Genomic DNA, 26,867 nt, shown 5'->3' with positions numbered 1-26,867 from the left:
ACTTTCATGGACCACATCATGTCTACTATTAGGTGAGCCTCAAGATACTAGGGCAGGTACTGAAAAAGAACTTATCTACTTTGCTTAAGGTCACACAGCCAAGATGTGTCAAAGGGAAGACTTAAACTTAGATCTTCCTCGCATCCATTATGGTCTGCTACCTAGACAAAATCAGAGGCACATATGGAGGCAGAATCATCAAAGAATAATTTCAATGGCAAGTTGAAATCAAATTGACCTCTTTTCTGATGAGTCACTGGGACCAAAAGTTACTGGATCAAAATTTGTGATGACTCTTTGTAATGGTAAAGACTCGGTCATGGTAAACTACATTCATGTTTGAGAAAAGAGACCTTCCCACATTCCATCCTAGCTGTGTTTTCTTTTCATTCACTTGGTCCAAGGCTAGTGTCAAAGGAAGTAACATTTTCCAGGGACTTGAAAAGTTGATAATTTTCTTTCAAATAACCCAAAGTTAACTGTATTTAGCAAGACATTGGGGGATACCACACCTTCTACCCTGGCACAGCAGCATCTGTATAAATGTCTGTCCTTTTGTAGAAAGCCCAGTCCCTGCCAGCTGGCTATTCCCATTCAGTGTACAGTGGGAAAAGCACTGGCTCTAGAGCCAGATGACCTGGGTTCAAGTCTCAGCTCTGATACCTCTTGGAGTCAGGAAGACCTCAACTCAAATCACTTAACACCTGAGTGACTTTGGGCAAGACTATGACTCAGCTTCAGTTTCATTATCTACATAATGGGGTGCATTTATTAATAACACGTTTCTCACACAGTTCCAATTAAATAACACAAAGGGCTATGAAAATTCTAAAGGGAGGGAATAATTTCTAGCTGAGCAAGGGGGTGGGGGAAAGGAACAGGATGAAAGAAGTTTTCATAAAGAAAGTAACTATAAAAGTAGGTCTTGATCAATAAAATTTCAATAATCAGAAATCGAAGAGAAGGTTCTAGAATTTCAGGGAAAGGCACACAGAGACATGAGAAGAGCATGGGGTCTGCTCCTATAATGGTGAAGAATCTAGTTTGGATAGAAAATTGAGGACGTAAGAGGAAGTAGTATGAAAAGAGTCTGGAAAAGATGGATGAAGCCACATTGTGCCTTGAATGCTAGGCTAAGGACCTTGGACTTGTGTTTTTAAGGTAATGGAGAGCTAGTGAAGATTTTTGAGTAGGGTAGTGATGTTGTGAAAGCTGGGCAATAAGAACAATCAGGGAGCTTTTTATAAGTTTGATTGGAGAGGGCAGCAGATGAAGGAATAATACTAGTTAGGTTATTGTAGTAGACTGGATGAGATGAAATGAGGCTTGGAACAGGCTAATGGCAACTGGCATAGAAGGAGGATGGGCACAAAGAGATATCAGAAGTAGAACTGACAGGACTTGGCAACTCATTGATCATAGAGAGGAATCAAAGATGACATTGAGCTTTTACCCAGAATGACAGCTAAAAAGCTTACATGGACTTTGACTACTTAGAATTGGAAGGTCACAGGCTTTTTTTTGGGGGGGTGTCATCAAGTGGCCATGAAAAGAAATGAACATTCCTAAATATTTCTCATTTAACTACATTATTTGGGGCTAGTCATTATAAAAAGCAGAAGGGAGTTTGCCTGTTTTCACTGTTTCTCAGGGATGCCTCCCATGCCTAATTTGAAATATTTCTGCTTCTAGACTGTTAGCTCCATGAAGAACTAACTCTGCACACAACAAAACAAAGGTCCTTCACCTTTTCGTGTGTGTCATGGACCCCTTTGGCAGTCTGGTGAAGCCCATGGACCCTTTCTCAAAATCATGTTTTTAAGGAAGTTCCTACTTCCTCTCCTCCCCCTCTTTCCCACCTTACCTCTCCCTCCACTTTTTAAACTCTTCTTTTATGTGTTGTCTTACCCCATTAGAACGTAAACCCCATGAGGGCAAAGACTGTCTCTTTTTGCTTGTATTTGTATTTTCAGTGCTTAGCACAGTGCCAGGCATATTTTCAGTCTATGTCCAACTCTTTGTGACCCTGTAGACCCCTAATTAGACAACACTAATAATGTCCATGGGGATTTCTTGGCAAAGACTGTGAAATGGTTTGTCATTTCATTTTCTAGCAGATTAAGGCAAATAGAGATTAAGTGCCTTGCCCAGGGTCATACAGTTTGTAGATGTCTGAAGACAAATTTAAACTGAGGTCTTTCTGACCCCAGCGCTCTTATCCACTGAGTTTGTGGACTGCCTCCAGGCATATACTAATCACTTAGCAAATGTTTGTTGTCTGACTAACCTCATGTTTTGTAAGTTGTAGAGCAGTTATCTACAATTGGTTATACAAAAGTAAATGAATGTGTTACAAGGAGGATCAAAGGTGGTATCATCCTACAGGCCCATGTAATATTCAATTATGCTATTATGACCATATTGATAAAAACTCAATTATATTTAACCCACAGACTTTTACATTTATAACTCATGGATAACCACAAAAAAGAAACAAAAAAACCCATTTATACTTTGAAAGGAGCAAAAAAGAAAATTTCCTGTTTGTGTTTTCAGAAAGTCTCTAGAGTTTCAAAACTATCAGGAATAATGACCTGTGGGTTTCCAGTTCTAGGCATACAAAAATCAGATTCCACTTCACCCCACAGTTAGAGATCCTTTCTCAACCCTGGGCTGTTAAATATCTCTATGTCTATTTCAGTGTATGTTTTCAGGTATACAAACAGAAGAGAGTGTTCATTTTGATTTATCTGAGTTTTCCCTTTGGGTCTCTAGAAGAGAAAGACAACTACCTTGCTGTTGATTTTTGAATTAATAGGCATTAGAACTAAGGCTTTCCATTGCCAGCATTTCTGGGTATTTCTGAACTTTTTTCCTTATTCATCAATGTCACTAGTCCATTTATCTATGCCAGGCCTTCATTTTGTCTCTCCATCTTTTCATCACCCTCTTGATATTTTCCTGTCACCCTCACATGTTTTCCCCATGAAATCATCTAAGTGATAAATGGGGATCCCTTTTCCTCTACACTTAATGTGGGTGAAATGTATTAATTATGCATGCCAGATATAATCATTTTGTATATTTCTTACTGTCATCCTTGCCCTTCTATTATGTCTTTGAGTCAAGTGTCTTCATTTGAAGAGGAACAAAAATCTTTTTTTTTTTAATGTAGAGCCTGAACATAAATTTTAGTGAAATGCAAAACTCCATCTCAATTTCTAGCAGCAACCTACAGGAGAACAAATCTTTTTTTTCCCAAAGAAGTGATAGGAATTATGGTTTGTGACCTTTACATTTTATCTAAAGTGCTAGTCATTCCAATAACCTCATTTGGAGACACCTCATATAAAGAAGGGCTAGCTGGTGATGACTAATTCCCATTTTAATCTATTCTCCTGGTGACTATAAATCAAACTGACTGATTTACAACAAGAACCAACAGTATTGCATTCCAACAACTTATGAAATCTCAAACTCCTTCCATCTACAGAGTATGTGAGCTATTTGGACTTAGAATTTAGAAACCTCTGGAAAGAGAATGCTCTCTTTCCTAGCTCCTGTAGCAATTCATTCCATGTTTCTTTTTGCAGCTAAAATCGAAAGCTTCTTTCCAGCTTTTACTGCATTTTGAAATTGGCTTCTCTTTGGATTCTGCCCAAGGAACATTATGGGATGAGTATGAATTGCTTATAGGTTCAGATTGACTTCATATGTCCATGCTACATTTTATTCCCATATTATCTCTAGCAGTCTGTAGCATGTAGTTAACCTGCATGTTGAAGATTGTATTTTTCATATGTTGGGCTGTTTACATTATGACAATAAATTATATTGATAACTGTGCTTGCAGATTCCTGTGCTCAATCTCTACCTGTATAGGTTACATTAGCAACTAAATTAGAGAGCAGGACAATAATGCCATTGTAAATTGGCATGGGGGGTGGGTGGGGAAGAGTTGCATTTAGAGTTAGAAGACTTGGGTTCAAAACTTGGCTTTGCTAATGTACTACCTGTGTGATCTTGGGCAAGTCACTTAACTTCCACGGATCTCAGTTTTCTAATTTGTAGAATGAAAGCAGTTAGACTAGGTTACTTGGAAGGTCCCTCCCAGATCAAATCGACAATCTATGTGATTCTATGATCTGATGACTAATTTATATTGTTATATGGTTGAGTCCTACCAAAAAAGGGACTAGACTCTTCCCCCAAGTTTCGAAGAAATTTAAAAAAAATGTTGGATGGGCAGTGAGGGAGGTATGGGATAGTATATTTTTCTAGGTCTGTTACATTTGCCTACAGTGATACACAGAATATACATGAGTAAAAAAAGTCATTTAAATCAGAGAGTCTGAATAATTTATACGTAGTTGTAGCTGAAACCCAATCTTCCACTATTGTAGTAAGGATGAAATCTAAATAGTGACCCATATAGCCAAATAGACTTAGTATTGCAGATGTCCTAATTGGCACACCCTGTAAAAATTCATTGAGATGATGCCCCAAGAGGTTGTTGGGAAGCAGGACTAAACTTCTTGATAAACTGATAAAAAAAAAAAGGAGGAAGAAGGATGGAGTGTTGGGGGAGATGATAGTGTCTGTGAAGGCAGGTTGGTAGAGAGTGAATAGTATTCTATTGGCTACCAGCTAATGCTTTGGTTCCATTTAAGCACAGTTTAAACCAGTGACCTCAAAATCTAGTAAAAATAGATCCTTGCAGGTCAATACTGACTTAGAAAACCACAGATCAGCATTATCTGTGGTACTGTATTTTCATTTATTTTGTTACACATTTCCCAATGATATTTTAATCTGGTGGGAGTTTTGGGGGCTCTTACTGCCCCCTTGGCCTCTGGTCTAGAATAATGTTCTGTTGGCTCTGCATATTCCCTAAGGTTCAGTCCTGGAACGTTTTCTGTCTCCTCTCCAATTTGGGATTCAGGAAGACATCAATTAGAATTCTAGCTTCAACACTGGTACGACAAGTCGCTTAACCTTTGAGAATTTCAGCTTCTTCATCTATAAAATGAGGAAAATAAAACTTACACTACCTATCTCACAGGGTTATTGTGAGAATAGAATTATATAAATGTGCTTTGCTGTTATTATCACTAGAACAATCAACAGCTTTGACATCCATTAAGTTGATTTAAATTCTAGGACCTTTTTGTTTTCAGATGAAAACAATTAATCATTAAGCTGGAATTGTCTAGACCTGTAAATTCATTAGTCTAGGAAACTACTGAGAAACGTTAAGACTTGGAAAAGTTTTTATTTGAAATTCCCATTTCTAATTTAATAGATGCATCTAAATATAATTAACTTTTATATAATAGGGTTATATAATAGTGTGCATTGGCTATCAGCCATAGATTCCCTACCTTGATGTAGAGAGTAAAGAAGTATATTCAAATAGAATTATGGCCTCCTGTATGGGTGAAGCAATAGACACTACCATATAAGGGCAAAAAGTTGGCTAGAGAAAAATGCTTCTGATTCGCAGGAAGTATGAGCACAATTATCACTATTCTAGGTTTGAATTGTTAGCAAATACTAAGGCCTTTAAGAACAAACAATAATCTTCCACCTTATTAGACTATTAAAAAGGCTTAGCTGTCCTAAGATCAAGGCACTGATTAAAATAGTGAAAGACAGACAGGGAACTGGGAACAAAAGAGGCAGGAAAGAAGAATTATAATTCAAGAATGGGTGGGAAAAGGTAAGTGTTCAAGTAAGGTGACTGGTGAGTAAATAAGAGAGAGAGGATCCCTGCATATGGGGCAATAGGCAAAGTTCTTTAGATCGATGCAGTTCCAGAAATAGTTATGAGATGCATAAAAGCACAAATGTGTAAGCTTAAATGTCAGATGACTGTGGTTAAAGGAGCTTTCCAGATGGAGTGCATGTTTATAAATGCCCAGTGTCATTACAGCCTTCAAAGGACAGAGTAGAAGTCCATCTTGAAGAAGGTCCATCCAAGTTTGGGATGACAGGATTATAATGTAATAGATTTAGAACTGGAAGGAGTCTGAGACACCTGGACAATAACCCACTCATATTACAGGTGAGGAAACTGATAGTCAGGGAGGTTAGGTGACTTACATCACATAGTTACTGTCTAGGTAGGATCTGAACTCAGCTCTTACTGATTCCAAGTTCAGTGCCTGATCCTTTACACCATATTCTCTTTCAGTGATCTTGAGTTTGTCAGAAAGGAAGGGAACAGAATTTGATGTGTTCAGGATGAGGGACAGGTGCCCTCTGGGGACAGGGTAATATTCTTCTGGACTCAGAGGCAATTTATTTCATCTACATTAATGGCAAAGGCATTTTAATTTCTGCTCCATATTAAATACTGTAATTTAAACTTACACATTTCTAGGAACATATACAAAAGACTTTCAGAAGAACTTGTAACTCCTCTGTGAGATTATAGGTAATATATGAAGCAAAATATCACAGAATTGCTGGAAATTTTTAAGCTGTAAATAATATCTTAGATATAAAATAGGATTTGGTGGCAAGTTTTACTGTACCAAATGTATTTGAATTTATAAACACGACCTTCATATTCTATTTGCATAGCACTTGGAGGACACACAAAATGAATGCGAATACTTAAAATTTGTTTGTCTGTCAGTGAGGAGATTAGGAAGGGGAAAAGAAAGTAGGACATTACAAAATTGCTATTTTTTTAAATTGCACATAATTCAAAATAACTGTGATTCCAAAATTGATTTGGTGCCATAAATTGTTAAATGAAAAAGTGTATTATTTCTTTTCCCACTTGATAAATGGTGAAAGTATATGAACAAGCAGTTTTGGATGAAAAAAACCCTCAAAGCTATATATAATCACATGAAAAATGCTCTAAATCATCACTGATTAGAGAAATACATAAAAACAACTTAATCTTAAAACTTAAAAGACATCATTTTTGTTTGTTTTGGGTTTTTTTTTAGGCAATTGGGGTTAAGTGACTTGCCCAGGGTCACACAGCTAGTAAGTAGCAAGTGTTTGGTCTGAGGGCAGATTTGAACTCAGGTCCTCCTGACTTCAGGGCTGGTGCTCTATCCACTGTGCCAACTAGCTGCCCCAACATCATCTTTAAGATATCATCTCACACCTATCAGATTGACTAAAACGGCAGAAGGGGAAAGTGACAAATGGAGAGGATGTGGAAGAATTGGGACACTAATACACTGTGGGTGGAACTATGAACTGATCTAAACATTTTGGAGAGCAACCTGAAATTATGCCCAAAGAGTTATAAAACTGTGTATACCCTTTGACCCATCAATACTACTCTTAGGTCTATTCCCCAAGGTGATCAAGGAAAAAGGAAAAAAGAAACCCTAAATGTTCTAAAATATTTATAGCAGCTCTTTTTGTGGCAGCAAAGAACCAGAAATTGAGGGGATGCCCATCATTTGGAGAACTGGCTAAATAAGTTGTTGTATATGGATAGAATACTATTGTGTTGTAAAAATGACGAGCAGGTTGATTTTAGAAAAACATGGAAAGATCTGCATGAAATAATGAAGAGTGAAATGAGCAGAACCAAGAGAACATTGTATGCAGGAACAGCTATACTGTTCAAAGAACAACTGTGAATGACTAAGCTATTCTGAGTATTATAAATATTCAAATCAACTACAAAGGAAATAATATAAATACAACTACAAAGGAACTATGAAGGAAGACTCTATCTACCTCCAGAGAAAAAACTGAAAAATAGAATTATGTACAGTATTATTTTACATATATGTACATGTATGTGTGTACACATACATACAAATATCTATCTATCTGTTTATGTTAAATGGTGACCTTCTCTAGTTCAAGGTGGGGAGGAAATAAAATAGTTTGGAACTTAAAATGTAACAAAAAATAAATACAATTTAAATTTTAAAAGTTTATTAAAATTCTAAATTTTTTAAAAAAGAACATAGTGTTAAATGCTTTTTTTTTTTTGGTGAGGCAATCAGGTTTAATTGACTTGCACAGGGTCACACAGCTGTTAAGTTTCAAGTGTCTGAGACTGGATTTAAACCCCAGGTCCTCCTGACTCCAAGGCTGGAGCTCTATCTACCTCACCACCTAGCTACCCTTCATATTGTTTAATGAATGTTTGTTGTCTAATGACCTATAATGACTTATGGTATAACTAAGACAATTCTGTATCATTCAAGACTTTGCTAGGAGAGCACAAATTTTAGCAGGTCCTACCAAACTAGAAAGACTTGAGTTATTGTCCTAACAATTGTCCTACAATTTGAGAATTATAGAGCTAAGATTTAGAAAAGACATGAGCAAACATTCAATCCAAACTCTTTTTGCTTTTGTTGTTATACATGAGTAAACTGAGACCCAGAGAGGTTAAGGGTCTTATCCAAAATCATATTGGTATAAGTAGCAAGTCAGAATTCAAAATCAAGTCCACTCATTCTAAATAGTACTCTTTCTGCTCTAACATGATTTGTGTTTCATTACACAAATATTTTTGCAAACGAGCCATGGAATCAGAGAATGTTAGAAAATGTTGGAAAACTGGAAAGGTCCTCAGAGGTCATTTACTCCACCTCTCCAATTATATATATGAGGAAACTGAGGTTTATTTAAAAAAAATGTGTTTTGTCCAAGATCAAACAGCTAGTTAGTGGCAAAGGCAGGATAATTAGCATGGAACATGGAGGGTCAAGAGGGGGAGAAGGAGGGCACTTTAACATTACTCTCAAATTATCTCCCAAATTTAAGCCATCTTGATATAACTGCTGGAAGCATGGCATGACTTAAACAATAAGGGGGAAAAAATAGAAATTAGCACTGCCTTAGATGAATTAGAGTTAAAACTGTATTCTTGAAATCCTGGCCAAATATTTTATCTCCTAAGTTTGGTAGAACATAATTTTCTAATTTATCTTGTTTGGGCTTATTGAGTCCCGACTGACAAAAGAAATACTAATGGGCTGAGCAAAACAATACTAAGGAGCTAATGACAGCAGATGCTTTATTTTGTTTAAAAAGCTCCTATTCTGTAAATATCAGACAGCGTGGGACCTATCTGGATCATCACTGGGCACCTTTAATGAAGGCTGTAATGAATGGTACTGTTCACTCGGAGGAATGAGATCATTTCTCAGACTCTGCTATATAGCAGTAATGCATTCAAGGGCAAATATCAGCTCTTGTTTTCCTCATTTGATCATTAAATAAATGACCAGGGATTCATTTAATGACACTAACATATTCCAAGGCTGACCACTGCAAGTGGAGAGAAAGCTAAAGTCTAAAGCTGGACTACTGGATAACACTCATGGGAGCCCCAAATAACTCACTTTCGGCAGATTGCCAACTTTGCTCATTATCTACATATCTTACCAACTCAGCTGTTATTAAAATGAATAAGAGGAAGGTCTTGATTCATTTCAAAGAGAGTCAGGAAGACAAAAGCAAAGGAATAAAGAAGAGATGGTGCATTCACTAACCTTTCATAAAAGTCCTTCCATTATCTCTCTGAAATAAATCTTTTCCAATTAGACTTAATTATAATGACCCTTTTTGACCTGTGTACAGGACTGCACTGTTTCACTTTGAGTTGTGTTAGGTGTATTTGGACAAGAGTTCCAGTCTCATCTAGGTATGCACCTATAGAATAAATAGAAAGCTCGGGAAACTATAACACAGTGAACCCAATTTTTCTGAATCCCCAAAGCTAGCCTAGCTAAAGAAGGCCAGAAAAGCCTCTTTCTCTGAACATAAAAATAAGATCAAAAGCAAATGCTTAATAAAAGTTTGTTGACTTAATGATAATATCATCATAGAATCTTAGAGTTGAGGAGGTGCTTCATATTTGGATTTGGAAATAAAGTACCTTAACATTTCTGGCGAGCAGTCATTTAGTGTCTGCTTGAAAACTCAGCAATAGAGAAAGGCATCATCATTATCATCATCGTCATGGTTATTGTCGTCTTCACCATCCTCCTCCTCCTCCTCCTCCTCCTCCTCCTCCTCTTCCTCCTCCTCCTCTTATAATCACCACCACCACCCCTACCACAACCACCATTATCATGCTGACTGTTTCTGCAGTTGTCCTGCAGGTATTTTCAGTGATACAAACAGAATATGAGTTTACCTCTCAATACTTTTATTCACTATAAAAAACAATCAATTTTTCTACCTAAGCCTGCTGAATATTAACCATAAAGGATTAAGAACAGGATAGTCCCCAGGCCATTCTATCTGAACTCCATCAAATATGAGATGAGAAGATTAGAAGTAATAATAATAAACAATAATAAAAAACTGACATCTAACTTTATAGCTCATAAAGCACTTGATATACATTGTCTCATTTGATCCTGTGGGAAAGCTTCTATCTTTGATGCTTAAGAATTTATATTTCATGGTCCAAGAATTACACTTCATTGCTGCTCAAGAAGCTTTAGTGGCTCCCCATTTTCTTCTAGGATAAATGAAAATATCTCAGGTTGGCATTTAAAATCCTTCACAATTTTCGCTCCAGGATCTCCTTCCAGGGATATTTCCTATTACTTTCTTTTGTATACTCTATGTTCTAACCAAATTAACCAATTTTCTGTTTCCCAAACTTTATGTTCCATCTTTTTAACCTCTATATACATAAAAGTAAAATTATCTCATGTCCAAAACACACACCTTCACCTCTGCCTGGTAGAACCCTAACATCGTTCAAAGATCAGTCCACGTGCTGCTTCCTACCAGAAGCCTTTCCTAATCTCCCTATTTCCGGTGTTCTTTCAGGGAGTCCATGATGTTTAAAAAAATTGGTAATGGTATTTCAATATAATTGATTTCCTTTATAATTTTAAGTATTTGATTTTATATCTTTAAGAATATTGTTTTTAGAAGGGATCCATCAGACTGCCCAGGAGTCCATGGTTAAGAAGTTATTACTACTTTTTCATTTTCTTTCCTCAAATTATCTTGCATTTACTTATCTTCATAAATATATTTCCCCAGTATATATTTTCCAGAGATAGGGGAGGGGGAAGAAACTGTTTTTCCTTTTGCTTTTTGTACTATCAGTACCTTGCACATAATAAATACGTGGTTGAATTGGATAGTTCTAATTGTTAGTAAACTCTTACCAATATTGAGTTGAAACCTATGTCTCTCTCTCTCTACCTCTCTCGAACTTCTTTCACTGGACCTGGTTCTGCTTCTGGAGTAACAGAGAATTTCTACTCCTTTCTCATTCTAGAGCTTCCAGCATTTGAAGACAGTGATCAAGATATCATATTCTCCTTCCACCCCCAAACCTACCCAAGACTACTGTTTTCTAGGTTAAACACCCCCAGTTCATATAACCATTCTTCATAGGACTTTGTTTCCAAATTCTCCATTACTTCACCATTAGGGTCAACCTCCTCTGACCTTTATCTCAATTTGAAAATCTCAGATCACAAAAATTTTGACTAGTTTTCAATTTTGTAAAGTTGTTAGAGGAACTTTCACAATATGGGTATATGTATGATTATTTATAAATACATGTGTACATATGTACAGACCCACAAACACATATTTATGTAACCTGAGCTTCTCTGAGCATGTCCAGTTCTTGAAGGATGAAGATGCTCTTGAGGGACTCTTAGACCATGTCCAGATTACCCAACATGGAGACTTGTATCTCCCACCACATGGCTAGGTATAGCCTCCTCTGACTGGCTTCCTGTATCTTTAAAACTGTCAAGGCTGAGCCACTGGCTCTTATTCTGGAGTTCTTTTTTCTGTTATTCTCTTTCTGTTGTCCTCTGTTACCCCAGCTCTTGGAAATGGGTCTGGAGGTGTTTGTTTCTTTCCTGTGTTGTTTGTGCTCAGTTTCAGGTGCCAGAGGCAATCCTGAGGAGACTGGGAGTTTGGGCATAATGACCCTGAAGCCAGGATTGCAGGGAAGATGGTGTGGCCAGTCAGCACGCATGGGAGCCTTGAGAAACCAAGGTGCCTGGGATTCAGCTTTGAGAAGGGTTTTGGACTTGGAAGTGAGACACTTCTGATTATGCTTTCTGAAGTAAATATTTCTGTCTAAAATCTAATCTGGCTGTTAAGTGGCTAATGGAATTGGTATACAGGGGACTACCCTGTACAGTTGAGTGAACAATATCAGTGAGGGCTAAAGCCATTTGCAGAGAACCTAGGTACCCTCCAACATCCCTAAAAGGTACCAGAGAACCCTGGTTGGGGAAGGTATGAAATGGTGAAATCTAACCTACCTGTCCTTCCAGGTGAGGAGGGTCAGGGTAGTCTGTGTTGCATATAACATATGTAATATATGTTATCATCTATGCACACACATACCAATATACAAACATGTATATGTAACCTGGGCTTCACATGTTTTATGTGTAACCCTGGCCCACAAGTAAGTTAGATTTTACCACGTTACCATGCCCTCCCCAAGATTCTCTGGCATAATCACAATATACAAATTTATTCCCCGAATACATGAAAGGCATGATTCCTCTCCCCCTTTGCACCACCTCAGTCTCTGAAGAGGGCAAAGAGATTAAGTTCATAGCTTAGCTCAGTTCTATAGAGCATATTTCCAGCTCAGAGTATAAAACCCCTCTTGGCTCGAGTCCCAGCAACCTTGGCTTCTCAAGGCTTCCATGAGGGACAGGCTGGCTGTACTATTCTGACTGTATTCCTGGCACCAAGATTGCTATCACTTGAACTCTCAACTCCTGAGGCAGTTGAAACTGAGACACTTGAGGAGGACGAATAATACAAAAGAGAAACAAACATCTCCAGGCCCATTTCTCAGAGTAGGGATAAAAAAGAGAGAGAAGGAGAAGGAAAATCTTTCCCTTTTCACCAGTTCAGTTCAAAGCAGCCATATTGTGGGTGAACTGAGATCTTCACCCTCTGGGTACAGCAGATAAAAACTACCGAAAAGGGTGCAGTGAGATAGGGAGTGCCCCCAAATAATCAGTCAATCAGAGGAGGCTATACCCTGACTTGGTAGGGGACACAAGCCTCCATGTTGGGCAATATGGACATGCTCCAAAGGCCCCTCAAAGCACCTCCATTTTAGGAGAGGTGGATATGCCCAGGGAAACCTGGGTTATGTTTACATGAAAGATGCTTTAATAACATTAAATTCAGTTAAATAGTTCTGATAATAAAAATAGAAAAACTATATCTTACATGTAAATTTTCTAAAACATCCAAGCTATCATATGTAAACATTAAATAAGTGGTCATATGCATGCAAATACTTTCTTGAAGGTCACTGTCTTACTTAGTCTAGAAAAGCCATCTGCTATTCTGGAATGTGGGGACTTTAAGAAGTTTCTGTTTTCTTAGTTATTTTTCCCAAACAAGCTTTTTATAGTTTATTGCCACTTGCAAAATTGGAACCATTCTGGTTGACAAGTTGTTTGCTTACATTCATTTCTCAATAAAGAAAAAAACAGATTGCAAAACTAGCACACAAGGTCAGTTACACACAAAACATAATATAAAAGGGTAAAAGTTTACCTTGTAAGTAAGTCATTGATTTCCAAATTAATCTTTTTTTTTCTTTTTTGATGGGCAATCAGGGTTCAGTGACTTGCCCAGGGTCACACAGCTATTAAGTGTTCTGTGTCGGAGGCTGCATTTGAATTCAGGTTCTCCTGACTCCAAGGCCAGAGCTCTATCCACTGCACCACCTAGCTTACCCAAATTAATCTTTTTTTAAAGAGGTCACAGACGGGACTTAATACAAGTTCCCAGTCAACTTACATCAATCTCTGATTTCAATGGCACTACCTTTATTCTGAACTTTAAACCATATTGGCCCAACCTATACAGTCCAGTAAATAAACTATTATTTGTACACCTCATAGTAAAAAGCATAGTGGATTAGGAGATAAAAGGGCTGAGTTCTAAACCCAAGGCCGACACTAACTTGTATATGTGCTAGATTAATTATCTCTGAAGTGAAGGGACTGGACTGACTGCCAAGTTTCATTCTAGCTCTAAAAGTCCATAACTATAGCAGCTAGGCAGCAAGGTTTGGAGTCAGGAACACCTCAGTTCAAATGTTTACTAATTGTATGACCCCGGCCAAGCCACTTAATTAATACCTGCCTCAGTTTCCTCAACTATAAAAGGGGAATAATAATGGCATCTATCTCCCAGATTATGAAGAACAAGTAAAATATTTGTAAAGCACTCAGCATAGTGCCTGGCACATCATTCAATCAATCAACCAATAACCATTTATTGAGTACCTACTATGTGCCAGACCCTATGCTAAGCACTGGGGATACAAAGAGGCAAAAAATAGAATGTGTCCTCAAGGAACTAATGGGGAGACCATATGTAAACAAATATGTACAAAACAAGCTATATACAAGATAAATAGGAAATAATCAATAGAGGGAAGGCACTGGAGGGTTGGGAAAGGTTTCCTGTAGAAAGTAAGGTTTGAGTTGGGACTTAAAGGAAGCCAGGGAGGTCAGTAGTCAGAACAGAGAAGGGAGAGTATCCAGGCATGGGGGACAGATAGGGAGAATGATCCAGAGCTGAGAGATGGAGTGTTTTGTTCTTGGAACAGGGAGGAGGTCAATGTCATTGGGTTGAAGAATATAAGTCAGGGGGTAGATAAGGTGTAAAAAGACTAGAAAGATAGAAGGGGGCTAGATTAAGAAGGGCTTTGAATGCCAAAAAGAGTATTTTGAATTTGATTCTGGAGGTGAAGGGGAGCCAGTGGAGATTATTGAGTAGAGGGAGTGCTATGATCAGACCTGTGCTTTAGGAAAATTACTTCAGTGGCTGATAGTATGCTTTTAATATATTTCCTTCTTTCCTATGGGTATCAATATATGTTTCTTCTTCCCAAATAGAGAAAACTCATGAAGGCATTGGACCCTTTCATTCACAGAATCTCAGAACTACAATAGTCTTGAGAGGCTATTTAGTAAAGCCCAAAGTTGAAAAGAAATACCATCTATGAAAGCTCTGATAAATGACCATCCTCCCTTGGCTTGTAGCCCTCCAGTGTGCGAGAAGCCATGACTAGAAGGGATGCAGAAGAAGAGCACAGAAGGGGTATTTTGGGGGATATTATAGGAGAGTCTGTCTTTAGGCATGAGGGCTGGGGAAAAGCCCACAGTTCAAACAGATTCACACAACTGCAGAAGCTCACCATAGGAAGGGATTATGGAGGACATCTAGGGATCCTCTCTATGGTAAAGGTGACACAAGGAGCCTACTCTCTGGTTAAAGATCACCAGCAGCACTCCAGAGCAGCCACTTCCTCCTTTTTTTCTAGGTCTATTTCTTAGGAAGTGTTTCCTTACATTGAGGTGAACCCTGGCTTTTGCCTGCTGTCTGATATTCTGTCCTTAGATTCCAAGCTGCATGACAAGCCCTCAAGTTGTTATTGTTCAGTCATGTCCAAACCTCCATGAGCCTAATTGGAGTTTTCTTGGAAGAGCTACTGCAGTGGTTTGCCATTTCTTCCTTCAGCTCATTTTACAAATGAGGAACTGAGAGAAACAGGGTTACATGATCTTCCTATAGTCACACAGCTAGTAGGTCTCTGAGGTTGGATTTGAACTCAGGAAGATGAGTCTTCCTGACTCCAGGCTTGGCACTCCATCTGTGCCACCTAGCTACCCTCAATTACTGGCATACAAGTCCTTCCCAAGTCTTCTCTCCTCCAGTCTAAACATTTTTAATTCCTTCAAATGATCCTCATACAATCTGGACTCATGGCCTTTCTCATTATGGTTGCTCTCCTATGCATGCTTTGACAAACTGGAAAACATCCAAAGAAAGGCAACCAGGATTGTCAGTGTCTTACACTGTAGGTTCCAAACACGGCATCCAGAACTAAACAAAATATTTTAGATGTGGTATGAACAATAAGACTATCCTCTAGCAAGTAGTAGGGATAGAAGAATTTGGTTGACACTATGCCATTAGAGATGAGAGAGAATGAAAACATACCACAAATAATCATTAGGACTCCATCCAGATCAAGAGAGTGTTTGGGACAGTTCTATGTTGTCTTAAAAGCTGGTGCATGCTACTCAGATTGGCTCGTCTCTTGCAAGAAATTCTGAGTGTCTAAAAGAGTAGAGAAGTGGAGAGCATGTTCTAAGAAGTTTGCAGTAACTCAGCTAAGGTTATATGAGATTTTTCCCTACTGACCTTCTTGCTATTGTTTTTTTTTGCTTGTTTGTTTTTAATGAACTTGGCTGCTTTGTCACTGGAAATACATATTATTCTTCTGGTGCTTGGGAGTCATGTACACAGTACATTCAGGGGAGATTTGAGCAATGATGAAATATATATTTGGGAAATTTGGTCTCAGAGTTGTTTATCTCATCCCTCAAAATTGATCTCAGCTTTGTGTAGTTACAGAGAACCAGAAAAAACATAGATGTTAATCAAATAGGGAAAGGCTGAACAAACTGTAATAGACAGAAGTAAATGAACTATTACTGTGGATTAAGAAATGACAAATATGAAGACTACAGAGAAACACGAGAAGATTTATATGAATTGATGTCAAGGGAAATAAATTGAACCAGGAAAAACAAAATACTGACCACAACAACATAAAAGGAAAGAACAACAATAACATCAAGTTGTGCCATGAACACTGCATAATTATAATAATTAAGCTTGGTCTTGCAAAAAAGAGGAGAAAATAAAGCTTCCTTCTTTGGAGACTAAGGGTATGGAACAACAAATATAATACTGGCTAATTTGATAAAGTGGTTAATTTTGCTGAATTGTGGGGGTTTTTTTGTTACAAGGAATGACTCTGGAAAGGGAGCGAGAGATATATTATAAATGAAAATGATGAAAAATACAAGAAATAATTTTTTAAAAATGAGTTCAATCTCCCAACACTGGGAATTGCTGATCATTGGGGGGCATCATTGTGTCAAACTCTGGCACTACAATCTCCCTGTTCCCTAAATACCATGCTTTTGTTAAATCAGTCTAGGATAACATTCCTGTTTTTGGCTATCATAATTACAGGTTCATATTGAGTTTGAAGTCCACTAAAACACCCAATTTTTTTTTCACACATCTAACCATGCCACTTATGAACCTGGTTCCGTAGTCAAGGAGTTGGGTTTAAATCTGTCCTCTGATACTTAGTAACTATGTCACTTTGAGCAAGTCAATTAATCTTCCTGCGTCTGTTTTCTCCTCTGTGAAATGAGGGGTTTGAACTAGACGACCACTGAGCTTCCTTCGATATCTAAATTTATGATCTTTGCCCTCCAGAGCAATAAAGTTGATTTCTGAACCCAAATGTCAGACTGTAAATTTATTCCTATTAAATTCTACTTATTAGATTTGAACCATTATCCTAACCTGTTGATACTCATTTTGATCCTGGCTATGTCACACAACTTGTTAATTACTTCATCTTTTTCCTCATACAAATGTCATGAGCATGACAGCTCTGCCTTTATGACTTGGATAAAAGCAAAGATAGAATTTTTATGAAATTTGCAGATGGGAGAAATAGTTAACATGTTATTTTTGAATAGCACAGGGCCAAGTGCATAGAGCACTGGGCTTAGAATCAGGAAGTTTCTCTTCCTGAGTTCAAATTCATCCTCATACTAGCTGTATGACCCTGAACAAGTCACTTGAACCTTATTGCCTCAGTTCCTCATCTGTAAGATGAGCTGGAGAAGGAAATAGCAAACTGCTCCAATATCTTTGCCAAGAAAACCCCAAGTGGGGTCACAAAGAGTCAGACACGACTGAAAGGACTGAACAATTACAGATGCCTCCAGACTGTCATCCAGGCATGAATAAATACTTTTGGACTCAAGTCATTCAACCAGTTTTAAATCCATCCAACCATTATCATCTAGCCCACACATTCACAACTTTTCCACAATCACAGTATGAGAGACTTTGCCAAATGCTTGGCAGCAATCTAAGTATACTATGTCTATTACGTTCCTCTGATCTACACATCTAGTAACCCTGTCAGAAAAGGAAAGGAGGTGGTTCTGGCATGAATTGTTTTTGATGAAGCCTTGCTGGCTCTCAGTAATTCCCAAACTTCCCTTTCCAAATGCTTGCAAGCCAATGATTTAACCAAAATGCTACATAATTTTGTCAGGAATCAGAAGTCAAACTCATAAGCCTGAATGATGAACACTCTAACCTTTCCTCCTTTTGTGAGAAAGGGGGAAGTATTTTCCTTTCTTCAATTCTATAGTTCCTTTTGCATTATCCATAATTTTTTTAAAGATCTGGTGGCTTGATAGTCATATGCACCAGTTTATTCTAGAAGGCAGGTCTTCCAGTCTTGGGGACTAGTACTCACTGAGGTCATTGAGATATTCTTTTATGAGAAGACATATGAATTGATGTCAAGGGAAATAAATTGAACCAGGAAAAATAAAATACTGTCATTGAGATATTCTTTTATATTCCTCAATAATCCTGGGTTTCAACTCCTTGTTAAACATGTTTTATCTGTCATTCACAGACTAAAGACCATTGTCTTTGTTAGAGTAACAGAAACTAAGTAAGATTAAAGAAGTCTGAGCTTCCCTGGCAGTCCTTTTTTGTTATCTCATCCACAGAGAGTAGCAGTTTCTTTTTTTTTTTAATCCCTCCTTTCTTTAATCTTTCTCCCTCCCCTAAGAGAGATAAAATAATCATCATAATAGCTAACCTTTATGTAAAACTTTAAGGTCAGTGCTTTAAAACAACCTCAGGAGGTAGATGCTATCATTATTCCCACATTACAGATACGAAACTGAGGGTAAGGATTTAAGTGATTTGCCTATGATCACACAGCTATTAAATGTATAAAGCAAGATTTGAGCTTAGGATTTCTGGACTCAACATAATCTTTGCATTACATCACCTAGCTGCCTACTAACCCTTGCCGCTTTTGGTGCCTTTGTCTTTCATCACCAGTCTCATCCCTCCTAGTTTCCCTAGTTCTACTAGAATTTCTGCTTTTTAGGGAAAAGGATGGGCCTTTCTTTTGCGTTCATCTTATGTACCTGCCATTGATTCTCAATTTTATACATCTTTTAAAAAATCTAACTTATTTTATACATTATACTTTCCTTTCAGTCTGTTTAGACAGCCCCCCATTTCTTCCAGTTGCGGCCTTTGTGTTCATGCTTTTATAGTTTAATTCTTAAGACTCTACCATTTTTGTTGGGACTGTTTTCAAGTCGGCCTTTTCTGTCTTCTTTCACTGGCTTTTCTGTTTACTCCGGTTCCCTCTACCTATATGTTCAAAGCTCAAAGCTTCCTCCTTATCCCTCTTTTTAATTTTGCCATGGGTGATTTTTATCTATTCCCTATTGATGGGGATGGGATCTGAATCCTAAAAGGAAAACATTATGTCTTTAAAAGCAACCCATTCCCTGAATTTTCCCATACATTTCAGTAGACCAGATCATTAATGCCTCTACCCAAGCTGGTAGCTCACCTCAGCCCATCCAGATTATTTAATTGGCTTACTTGACACTCCTTAATTCTATCCAGATCTTCCCACAGTTTTTTTGTATAAAAATATCCATCCTATCCTTATCAAACATGCAGATTTCCTTAAGAATCTGGTTCATTTGTATTGGCATCACAAATACCACAGACTCACTAGGACTCTTGCCTATCCAACGGTATCTTAATAAACTTGCTGCTTGGAATGAAAGAAGGCTTGAGCGGTCAAATTCTTTTGAGGCAGACCTGCCTGTATTTTGGGGTTCCTAGCATCCCTAGATCGCAACACCTCCAATTTTTGAGGCATCATTTCCTCCTGACAATTCTCTAATCTATTATCTCAACTTGTGGGCTGCTACTAAGCTTCAGTATGCCATCACTATTGTGTCTTCAGCAACCTGGGGCACCTAGGTGGCCCAATGGATAGAGCACTAGTTCTGGAGTCAGAGAAACTTGAGTTCAAATCTAGCCTCAGACTTTGACTTAGCGATGTAATTCTGGTCTAGTCATGTGACCTCTGTTTGGTTCAGTTTCTCCAATTAACATCAGTTTCTTCATCTGTAAAATAGGGATAATAACAGCACCTATCTCCTAGGCATGTTATGAAGATCAAATGAGATAATTGCAAAGCACTTAGTATATTGCCTGGCACATAGTAAACACTATATGAATGTTAGCTAGTATTACCTATTACCAGGACAGTTAGGTGGCTCAAAGGGTGGACTGCTGGGCCTGGAGATAGGAAGATTCTCTTCCTGAGTTCAGATTCAGCCTCAGCCTCTTACTAGATGTATGACCCTGAACAAGTCACTGAACCCTGTTTGCCTTACTTTCCCCATCTGTAAAATGAGCTGGAGAAAGAAATGGCAAACCCACTCTGGTATCTTTGCCAAGAAAAACCAAAATACAGCTGTGAAGAGTCCAATACTACTGAAATGACTGAACAACCACCACTACTACATTTACCTATTATTTTCATTTATATCAACTAGGTACTTCAGCACACTTAAAAGGAGCTCTGTATCTTCCCCTTTTTCCTCCACCCCCTCAAATTAGCTCTCTCTTCAAATTCTCCGTATCTGTCAATGCTATTATCATTTTCCTAATCTCCTTGACCTTAGTTTTATCTTCATCCATTTTCTTTCATTCCTAAAATATTTGGGCTTTCTCTTCTTTTAAGACAGTGTGCCAGGTCCTGAGAGAAACACAAAGAAGAGCAAAGCATGACCTGTGAACTGAAAGAATACCAGTCCTATCCAGTCTGTCCCTGAGTCCTGTCAGATCTTCCTCCCTTATAACTACTACATCTATCTACTCCTTCTTTCCCATTCCCAGCACTACTACCCCAAGTTTGAGTCCTCATCACCTTACACCTTGACTATTATAAAGAATTATAGGATTATAAATTTGGAAGAGAAATGACCTTGAGGTCATCTTGTCTAACTTACTCACTTTTGAGAGGGAGAATCTGAGTTTCAGAGAAATTATTTGCTCAAGCTTACCCAGGTAGTAAGTAGGAGAGTAGGGATTCAAAACTAGATTCTGACTCCAAATTTAACTATCTTTTCATGGAATCCCTACCTCGAATTTTTCCTCATTGCCATACCCTCCCCTTTCCCCAATCTACTTATTACATTTCCAAATTAATCTTTCTATGATAACACTTGGCACACATTACCCTACTGCTCAGAAATCTTCAAAAAGCTCACTACTGTCTATAGGATAAAGTACAAACTTCAAAGTCCCAAGTCCTTAGCCTGACAATCTGCTTCCAACCTACTTTATTTCTCTCTTGTCTTCTCCAAGAATTCTTTAGGTCAGACAGTCAAACTTGTTTCTCACATTTCCTGGTTTATCAGCTTTACTAATTTGTTCATGCCCATTTATATACTCTTCATTTATATAAATCCTGACTTTCTTGGTAAATGTTTCACCTCTTTTGTGAGAATTTCCTTAGCAGTTCTTCAGCAGCTAGATGGCACAGTGATTAGAGTGCCAGGCCTGGAGTCAGAAAGGCTCATCTTCCTGAGTTCAAATCTGGCTTCAGACACTTACTGGCTGTGTGATCCTGGGCAAGTCACTTAATCCTGTTTCCCTCAGTTCCTCATCTATAAAATGAGCTGGAGAAGGAAATGGCAAACCACTCTAGTTATCTCTGCCAAGAAAACCCCAAATGAGGTCATGAAGAATTGGACATGATGGAAAAAGACTGACCAACAAAATCTAGCCCTCCTCTTGACCCCTGTAACATTTTAAACCTCTCATTCAACGGTAAACATATGCCACCTAACATTATTTGGCAGGACCCATCCTAAATCCCTTTATGGTCTCTTTGTATTACCAGCACCTAGGAGTAGTCTCTTGCATACAGTAGTCAATAAATAATTATTAATGATAATTATTATTGGAAAATAAAGTGACCTTTCCCATATCTCCCATGTACTCTGATTATAGTTTTGATTACCTACTTATTTGCATGTTGCCCTTTCCATTAGAATAAAAGCTCCTTGAGGGTAGGTACTGTTCCTGCCTTTCTTTGTTTTCCAGCACTTGGTATAGTGCCTGAAACATAAATAAGAGTTTAATAAATGCTTGTTGATGCACTGATTGACCTTATATATTATTGAATCTCTTGTCAACAAAAGTCTAGGTAAAAGTCTTTTTTAAAAACGTCCCTCAAGAACAAAATCTCTATTAGGAAAAATTGTTTCTGTGACTCCACAATTGCAAGAGTCTCTTCTTTAATGACAGCTTGTACACACCTCAGAGTTAGCATGGGGCAAAGAGTGATTTGCCATTGGGTCTTCACATATCATCTTGTAATCTTCCTGAGATGGGAGCTTGACCATCCCATGCTAGTGCAAAGGTACCGGGGATAGGAATATCCTCTGCACTGCTGCTTTCTTATCCTCCAAAACTGCATCTAGCTAGGAACTCTGCCCTGGACCCCCTCTTTCAACTGAATTTGCCTCAAGAACAGAGTTAGCTAGTTAAGACTTTCATATAACATGAAAGGAACAAGAGGATGTCCTCCACAATGTCACCTGGATTCTCTATTAAGGATTTATGAAAAGCAACGGGGAAGGATAACACAAGATGAGATAGCATGGATTGAAGGCAATCATGGACCCATTGTAGTGATGAAGTATACATATAATACATACCACTTGGCTATTTCAGTTCTATGTGGCACATTGATTAGAGCACTGGGTTTGGGAAAAGTTGAATTAAATGAAGCCAGTCTCACAGTCCTCCTAGCTGTGACTCTGCATTTAATTTGTCTGTCTCAGTTTTATTTTCCATAAAATGGGCATAATATAACACCTACCACCTTGTTGTGAGGATCAAATAATATTTGTAATGTACTTTGCAAACTTTAATGAGATATATAAATGCTAGCTATTATTAAAAAAAATAAGACTGGAAGCAGTGCTGAACAATCCTTTGAAATCTAGAGATAATAACTCTTTAAGTACAGTAGATACAAAATGTCAGGAATATACATCCTCTTCCTCTTTTTCCCCATTAAACCTCCTTGTCTAAGTGGATAAAGGAGATAGACATCTGACTAAAACTAGAAGAATTCTCTTGCTGGTTTTCCTACCCACCAGAACCTAGGAGTAAGATGACCACACAGAGAAAGACAATAGGTAGCTTGAAAGTGATAATTTCCAGGGAAATGGATATTCTCAGGTCACTCTAGTCTCGAAGAGACTTAGTATGTGTCACATATGTCATATTCTCAATGGAGGTCCACTACTGGAGTTTGAAAAAGCCTTTATTTGAGGGAGGAGGAGATGGAGGAGGGGGTCAAATCTTTCTCTGTTTGACAAAATTTCAAGTTCCGAACTATGCCCCATCCTTCGTCTTGTACCTTTTCTGATATCCAGAAATGAAGTCATCTGTGTCTGGAATGTGCTAGGCTAGAGACTTCCAGTTTCCTAGCTCAGTGGCACCTTGTTGACTATGACCAAGATCCTCCAACTCTAAATCCAGGGATCGTTCATTCTCTCCCCACCCCCCTCTCTCCCCATTCTACTCTTAATGGAGGTGAGAACATCTGTTGGGCTTTCAGATACCATGCCTTCCAAGTACAACACTCTGCAGATTTATAAAGTACTCCTTCTTTCTTTGGCCCCCAAACTGAGACAACTCAAACCCAAATAACTCTATATGTTCTATATGGACTCCACAATGGTTCATGCTTAAATTTACTCATATAGCCATATGTACAAGTACAATAATACTGGAATCCCTTTTGAAATGAACTTGTTCAATGGCATTATTTTAGAAATGTATACAGCTTGGTAAAAAGCAGAATACCTAACTTTTCTAGGCATATAAAGTTGCTGTAGTGACATACCAATTGCAAGCTCCCTTGACCATTTCTCCCAGCTGCCCCAAGAACCTGTTGTAATCTGTGTCTCCATATTTTCCATCTGACATCTCCCAGCTGAGCTTGACAATTACACAACAAATTAGCCCTAACTGCAGAGGTAACATTTCTTGTTAAAAACAAAATACAACAAAAAGCTGCCCTTGAATAGAACCTCAAGCCTCTAGGTCCTCAATATTTTTCTAGTGGCATTGGGGCCAATTCATTCATCATTCCTGAGTTCAGCCAAACTTACATGGATGAGTTTGAGGTGACAAGTGCTATCCAATTTTAGCTGGTCCCTAAGACAACACAGGATCCTCACACTGCTTCTTGCTTCAACTGGAATGTCTGTCCAAGGAGAAGTGGTTTGTGAGGCTCTTTGTCAAAAATGACTTAGAATAATTCCAAAGAAGTGGAGGAGGAAGCAGACATCTAGTTCTATTCTGTTTCAACATTCAAGGGACTTGGTGTCAAGGCTATAGATATCTTGATCTCTGCCTCCCACACTCACCTTTTCTGGTCCTGTTAAGCCCTTAATTACTCTCTGAGCAGTCATTCCCAAAGGGCATGGTGGTGGAGGGGAGCACACACATAACCCCTTAAGAGGAAGCAACATGTTAAAGGGACATGGGGTCTCTCTAATTAGCAACTGACCTGCACACTTCTGAATCATCATCACACCTGTCATCATATGGGGCAGGATGCTCCTGAGCAGTATTAGTTACACAGGTCTTTGTAGCCACTGGTTCTTCCAGCCATGAAACTGTTGGCATTGTCTCTGTGCCTGAATATCTCTCTGAAAAAGTTTCGTTGGGAGCTTCATTTGGCCTGAGATAAGCCAAAGACTGTGGGTCTCCAAAGTGGTTTTGGCTTCTATTTCCACCAAGGTCTTTTGTGAAACTCTTTTCCTCAGGAGATGTAAAGTTGGTGAAAGACTGTATTCTTTGTATCTCTTGGACTTTCCCCTATGGTGGTTTAAAGAGCAGCTGTCATATTCTGTCCACTCCTCTTTATCTCTGGTCCCTAGATGGACAACCTCAATGGTGTTAGAAGCTGGGGACCCATCCAGGTTTCTGCATGTCCTGTTATTGCTTCTTCTTCCTCTTCGGGGAAGCTTACTTCTTTCTTGGGCCCTTTGCCGAGCCTGAACCCACTGATTTTCATCTGTAGAAGATGAATCAGACATCTCTTTCTGGAATTCTCTCCATCGAGGACTTGAGATGGGGAGGTGAAATTTACTTTTCTTCCCCTTTCTCTGCTTTTTTGCATGCTCATATCTTTCAGAAGCCTCTCTCTTCCTCTGCCTAAACCTCTGTTTCAATTGTTTCTTACTAGACTCCCTACAAGTAGGAGTCAGTACCATGACAGGGGTGGAATGCTCAAAAGTATCTTCTGACAAATCTTTCAGGGTGGAAGATCTAAACAATGTAACAGGCAAAGGACAGGGTGGGAAATGGGAAATGGAAGAGACAGCAGTGGGAAAAAGAGAGAGAGAAAGAAAGATAAAAATGGCAGCATGAACTTAAGAGTTTGTAAATAAAGAGCAACTGGAAAGAAAAGGAAATACACAAATGACTAATTTTTTTTCTTCTTATGTCAATGTTAACCGTCGATGATTAATGTTAGGCAGAAGCAAGGAGCATACATGTGTCAGAATGCACAATAAGAATACAGACAAATAATTCTAAAAAAAGCTGGGGGGGGGATGGAGAAGGATCTCCTGTTTAGTACATACCTACAGATGTCCTGAGTGGATGGGCAGACAGACAGCCGTGACTGGCTTCTGGGAGCTGTTCCTGTTGTTGGGCTACTTGCCTGTTGAAAGAAATTAGATAATTTGGAATCTTGGTTAATGTAATACATGCTTGAAATCTTATTTTTTTCCCACATATTTAAAAAGTTGCAACAAATGTTGCTGCCGGTCATGGTGCTAGCTCCCCAGCTCACAGAACACAGGAAGTTAAGAGTGGTCTGTGTGCAAAAGTAAAACTTGTTTGAGGAACTACAGCAGCTGAGAGGCTACAGTTGCCCTTAACTTTGCCTGGAGGAAGAGGATTCCACAAGTTTCTCTTTTATTTACTGTAAACTTGGGAAGGACTGTTCAATTTACATTTGAAACCTCCTAGGGGAGGCCCAGGAACAAAAAGATCTGTAGCACAGTCTCCTCTGCACTGATCAGAATCTAGAAGGTCCAAGTTATCAGATAGTTTATTCATTTACCAAATGCCTCCCAGATTATTATGAGAGTGGACTGAACATAGAGTCACCGAATCTGATAAAATCTCTTAAGGATGGAAGCCTAAGATGCCTGCCTGGGCACACTTTGTTGAATTACCAGCTAGAGAAAAGGCATCATCTAGTTGTTACTATTTGGGCTGGGTCTGCAGAAAGAGAAAGAGAGGCATAACAAATTACTTGGACTGATAGCTCTCTAATAGCTTTACATAGATATTCATTCATTTGATTATCATATTAGCCTGGTGAGGTAAGACAGTGCAAATAGGATTCTCCTCCCCATTTCACAGATGAGGAAAATGGGGTCAAGAGAGGTCACATGGCTTCCCAGAAGTCATACAGTGAGGAAGTAGTTGTAACTGGAATTTCAAAACCTATCTGACTTAAAGTCCACTCACTGTTGGTTTTCCCCTCTATTATACAAGGCTGCCTCTCACTATTAATCTTTAATATTTTAAAAGCAATTTTACTACAAATACTATTAGCTGATATTTACATAGTAATTCAAAGTTTAGAATGTGCTTTATATGCATTATCCCAGTGTACTAGGAATAAGATAGCTTCAATTAAAAACTCTCGGGTCATTAGTATGCCATTTACCCTTACCACCAAACCCTTAGAATTCAATGGAAACCTACCATGGCCAAGTTAGTTTGATACCACTGGACAACTCACTAATTCCTTCTTCCTGCCCCCAACAAAATTTATTAATTTCTGTCTGGCTGATTCTTACCTGTGATCTCCTGACCTTGAACTCTGACCAATGTTCATCTTGTCC

General features: G+C 38.4%; 1 protein-coding gene across 1 annotated transcript in view; it reads right to left on the bottom strand.

Moving 5' to 3' along the window:
• MARCHF1 (membrane associated ring-CH-type finger 1) overlaps positions 1-26,867 on the bottom strand; it is a 478,951-nt gene that overhangs the window by 98,259 nt on the left and 353,825 nt on the right. The window contains 3 exon segments of the mRNA XM_078149031.1: positions 24,509-24,776; positions 24,779-25,272; positions 25,590-25,669. Coding sequence (XP_078005157.1) covers positions 24,509-24,776; positions 24,779-25,272; positions 25,590-25,669 — 842 coding nt within the window.

This window comes from Phascolarctos cinereus, unplaced genomic scaffold (genome assembly GCF_003287225.1).
Source record: "Phascolarctos cinereus isolate Bilbo 61053 unplaced genomic scaffold, phaCin_HiC Scaffold_9;HRSCAF=440, whole genome shotgun sequence".
NCBI lineage: Eukaryota > Metazoa > Chordata > Mammalia > Diprotodontia > Phascolarctidae > Phascolarctos > Phascolarctos cinereus.
This window is presented reverse-complemented; position numbering and strand designations above follow the sequence as displayed.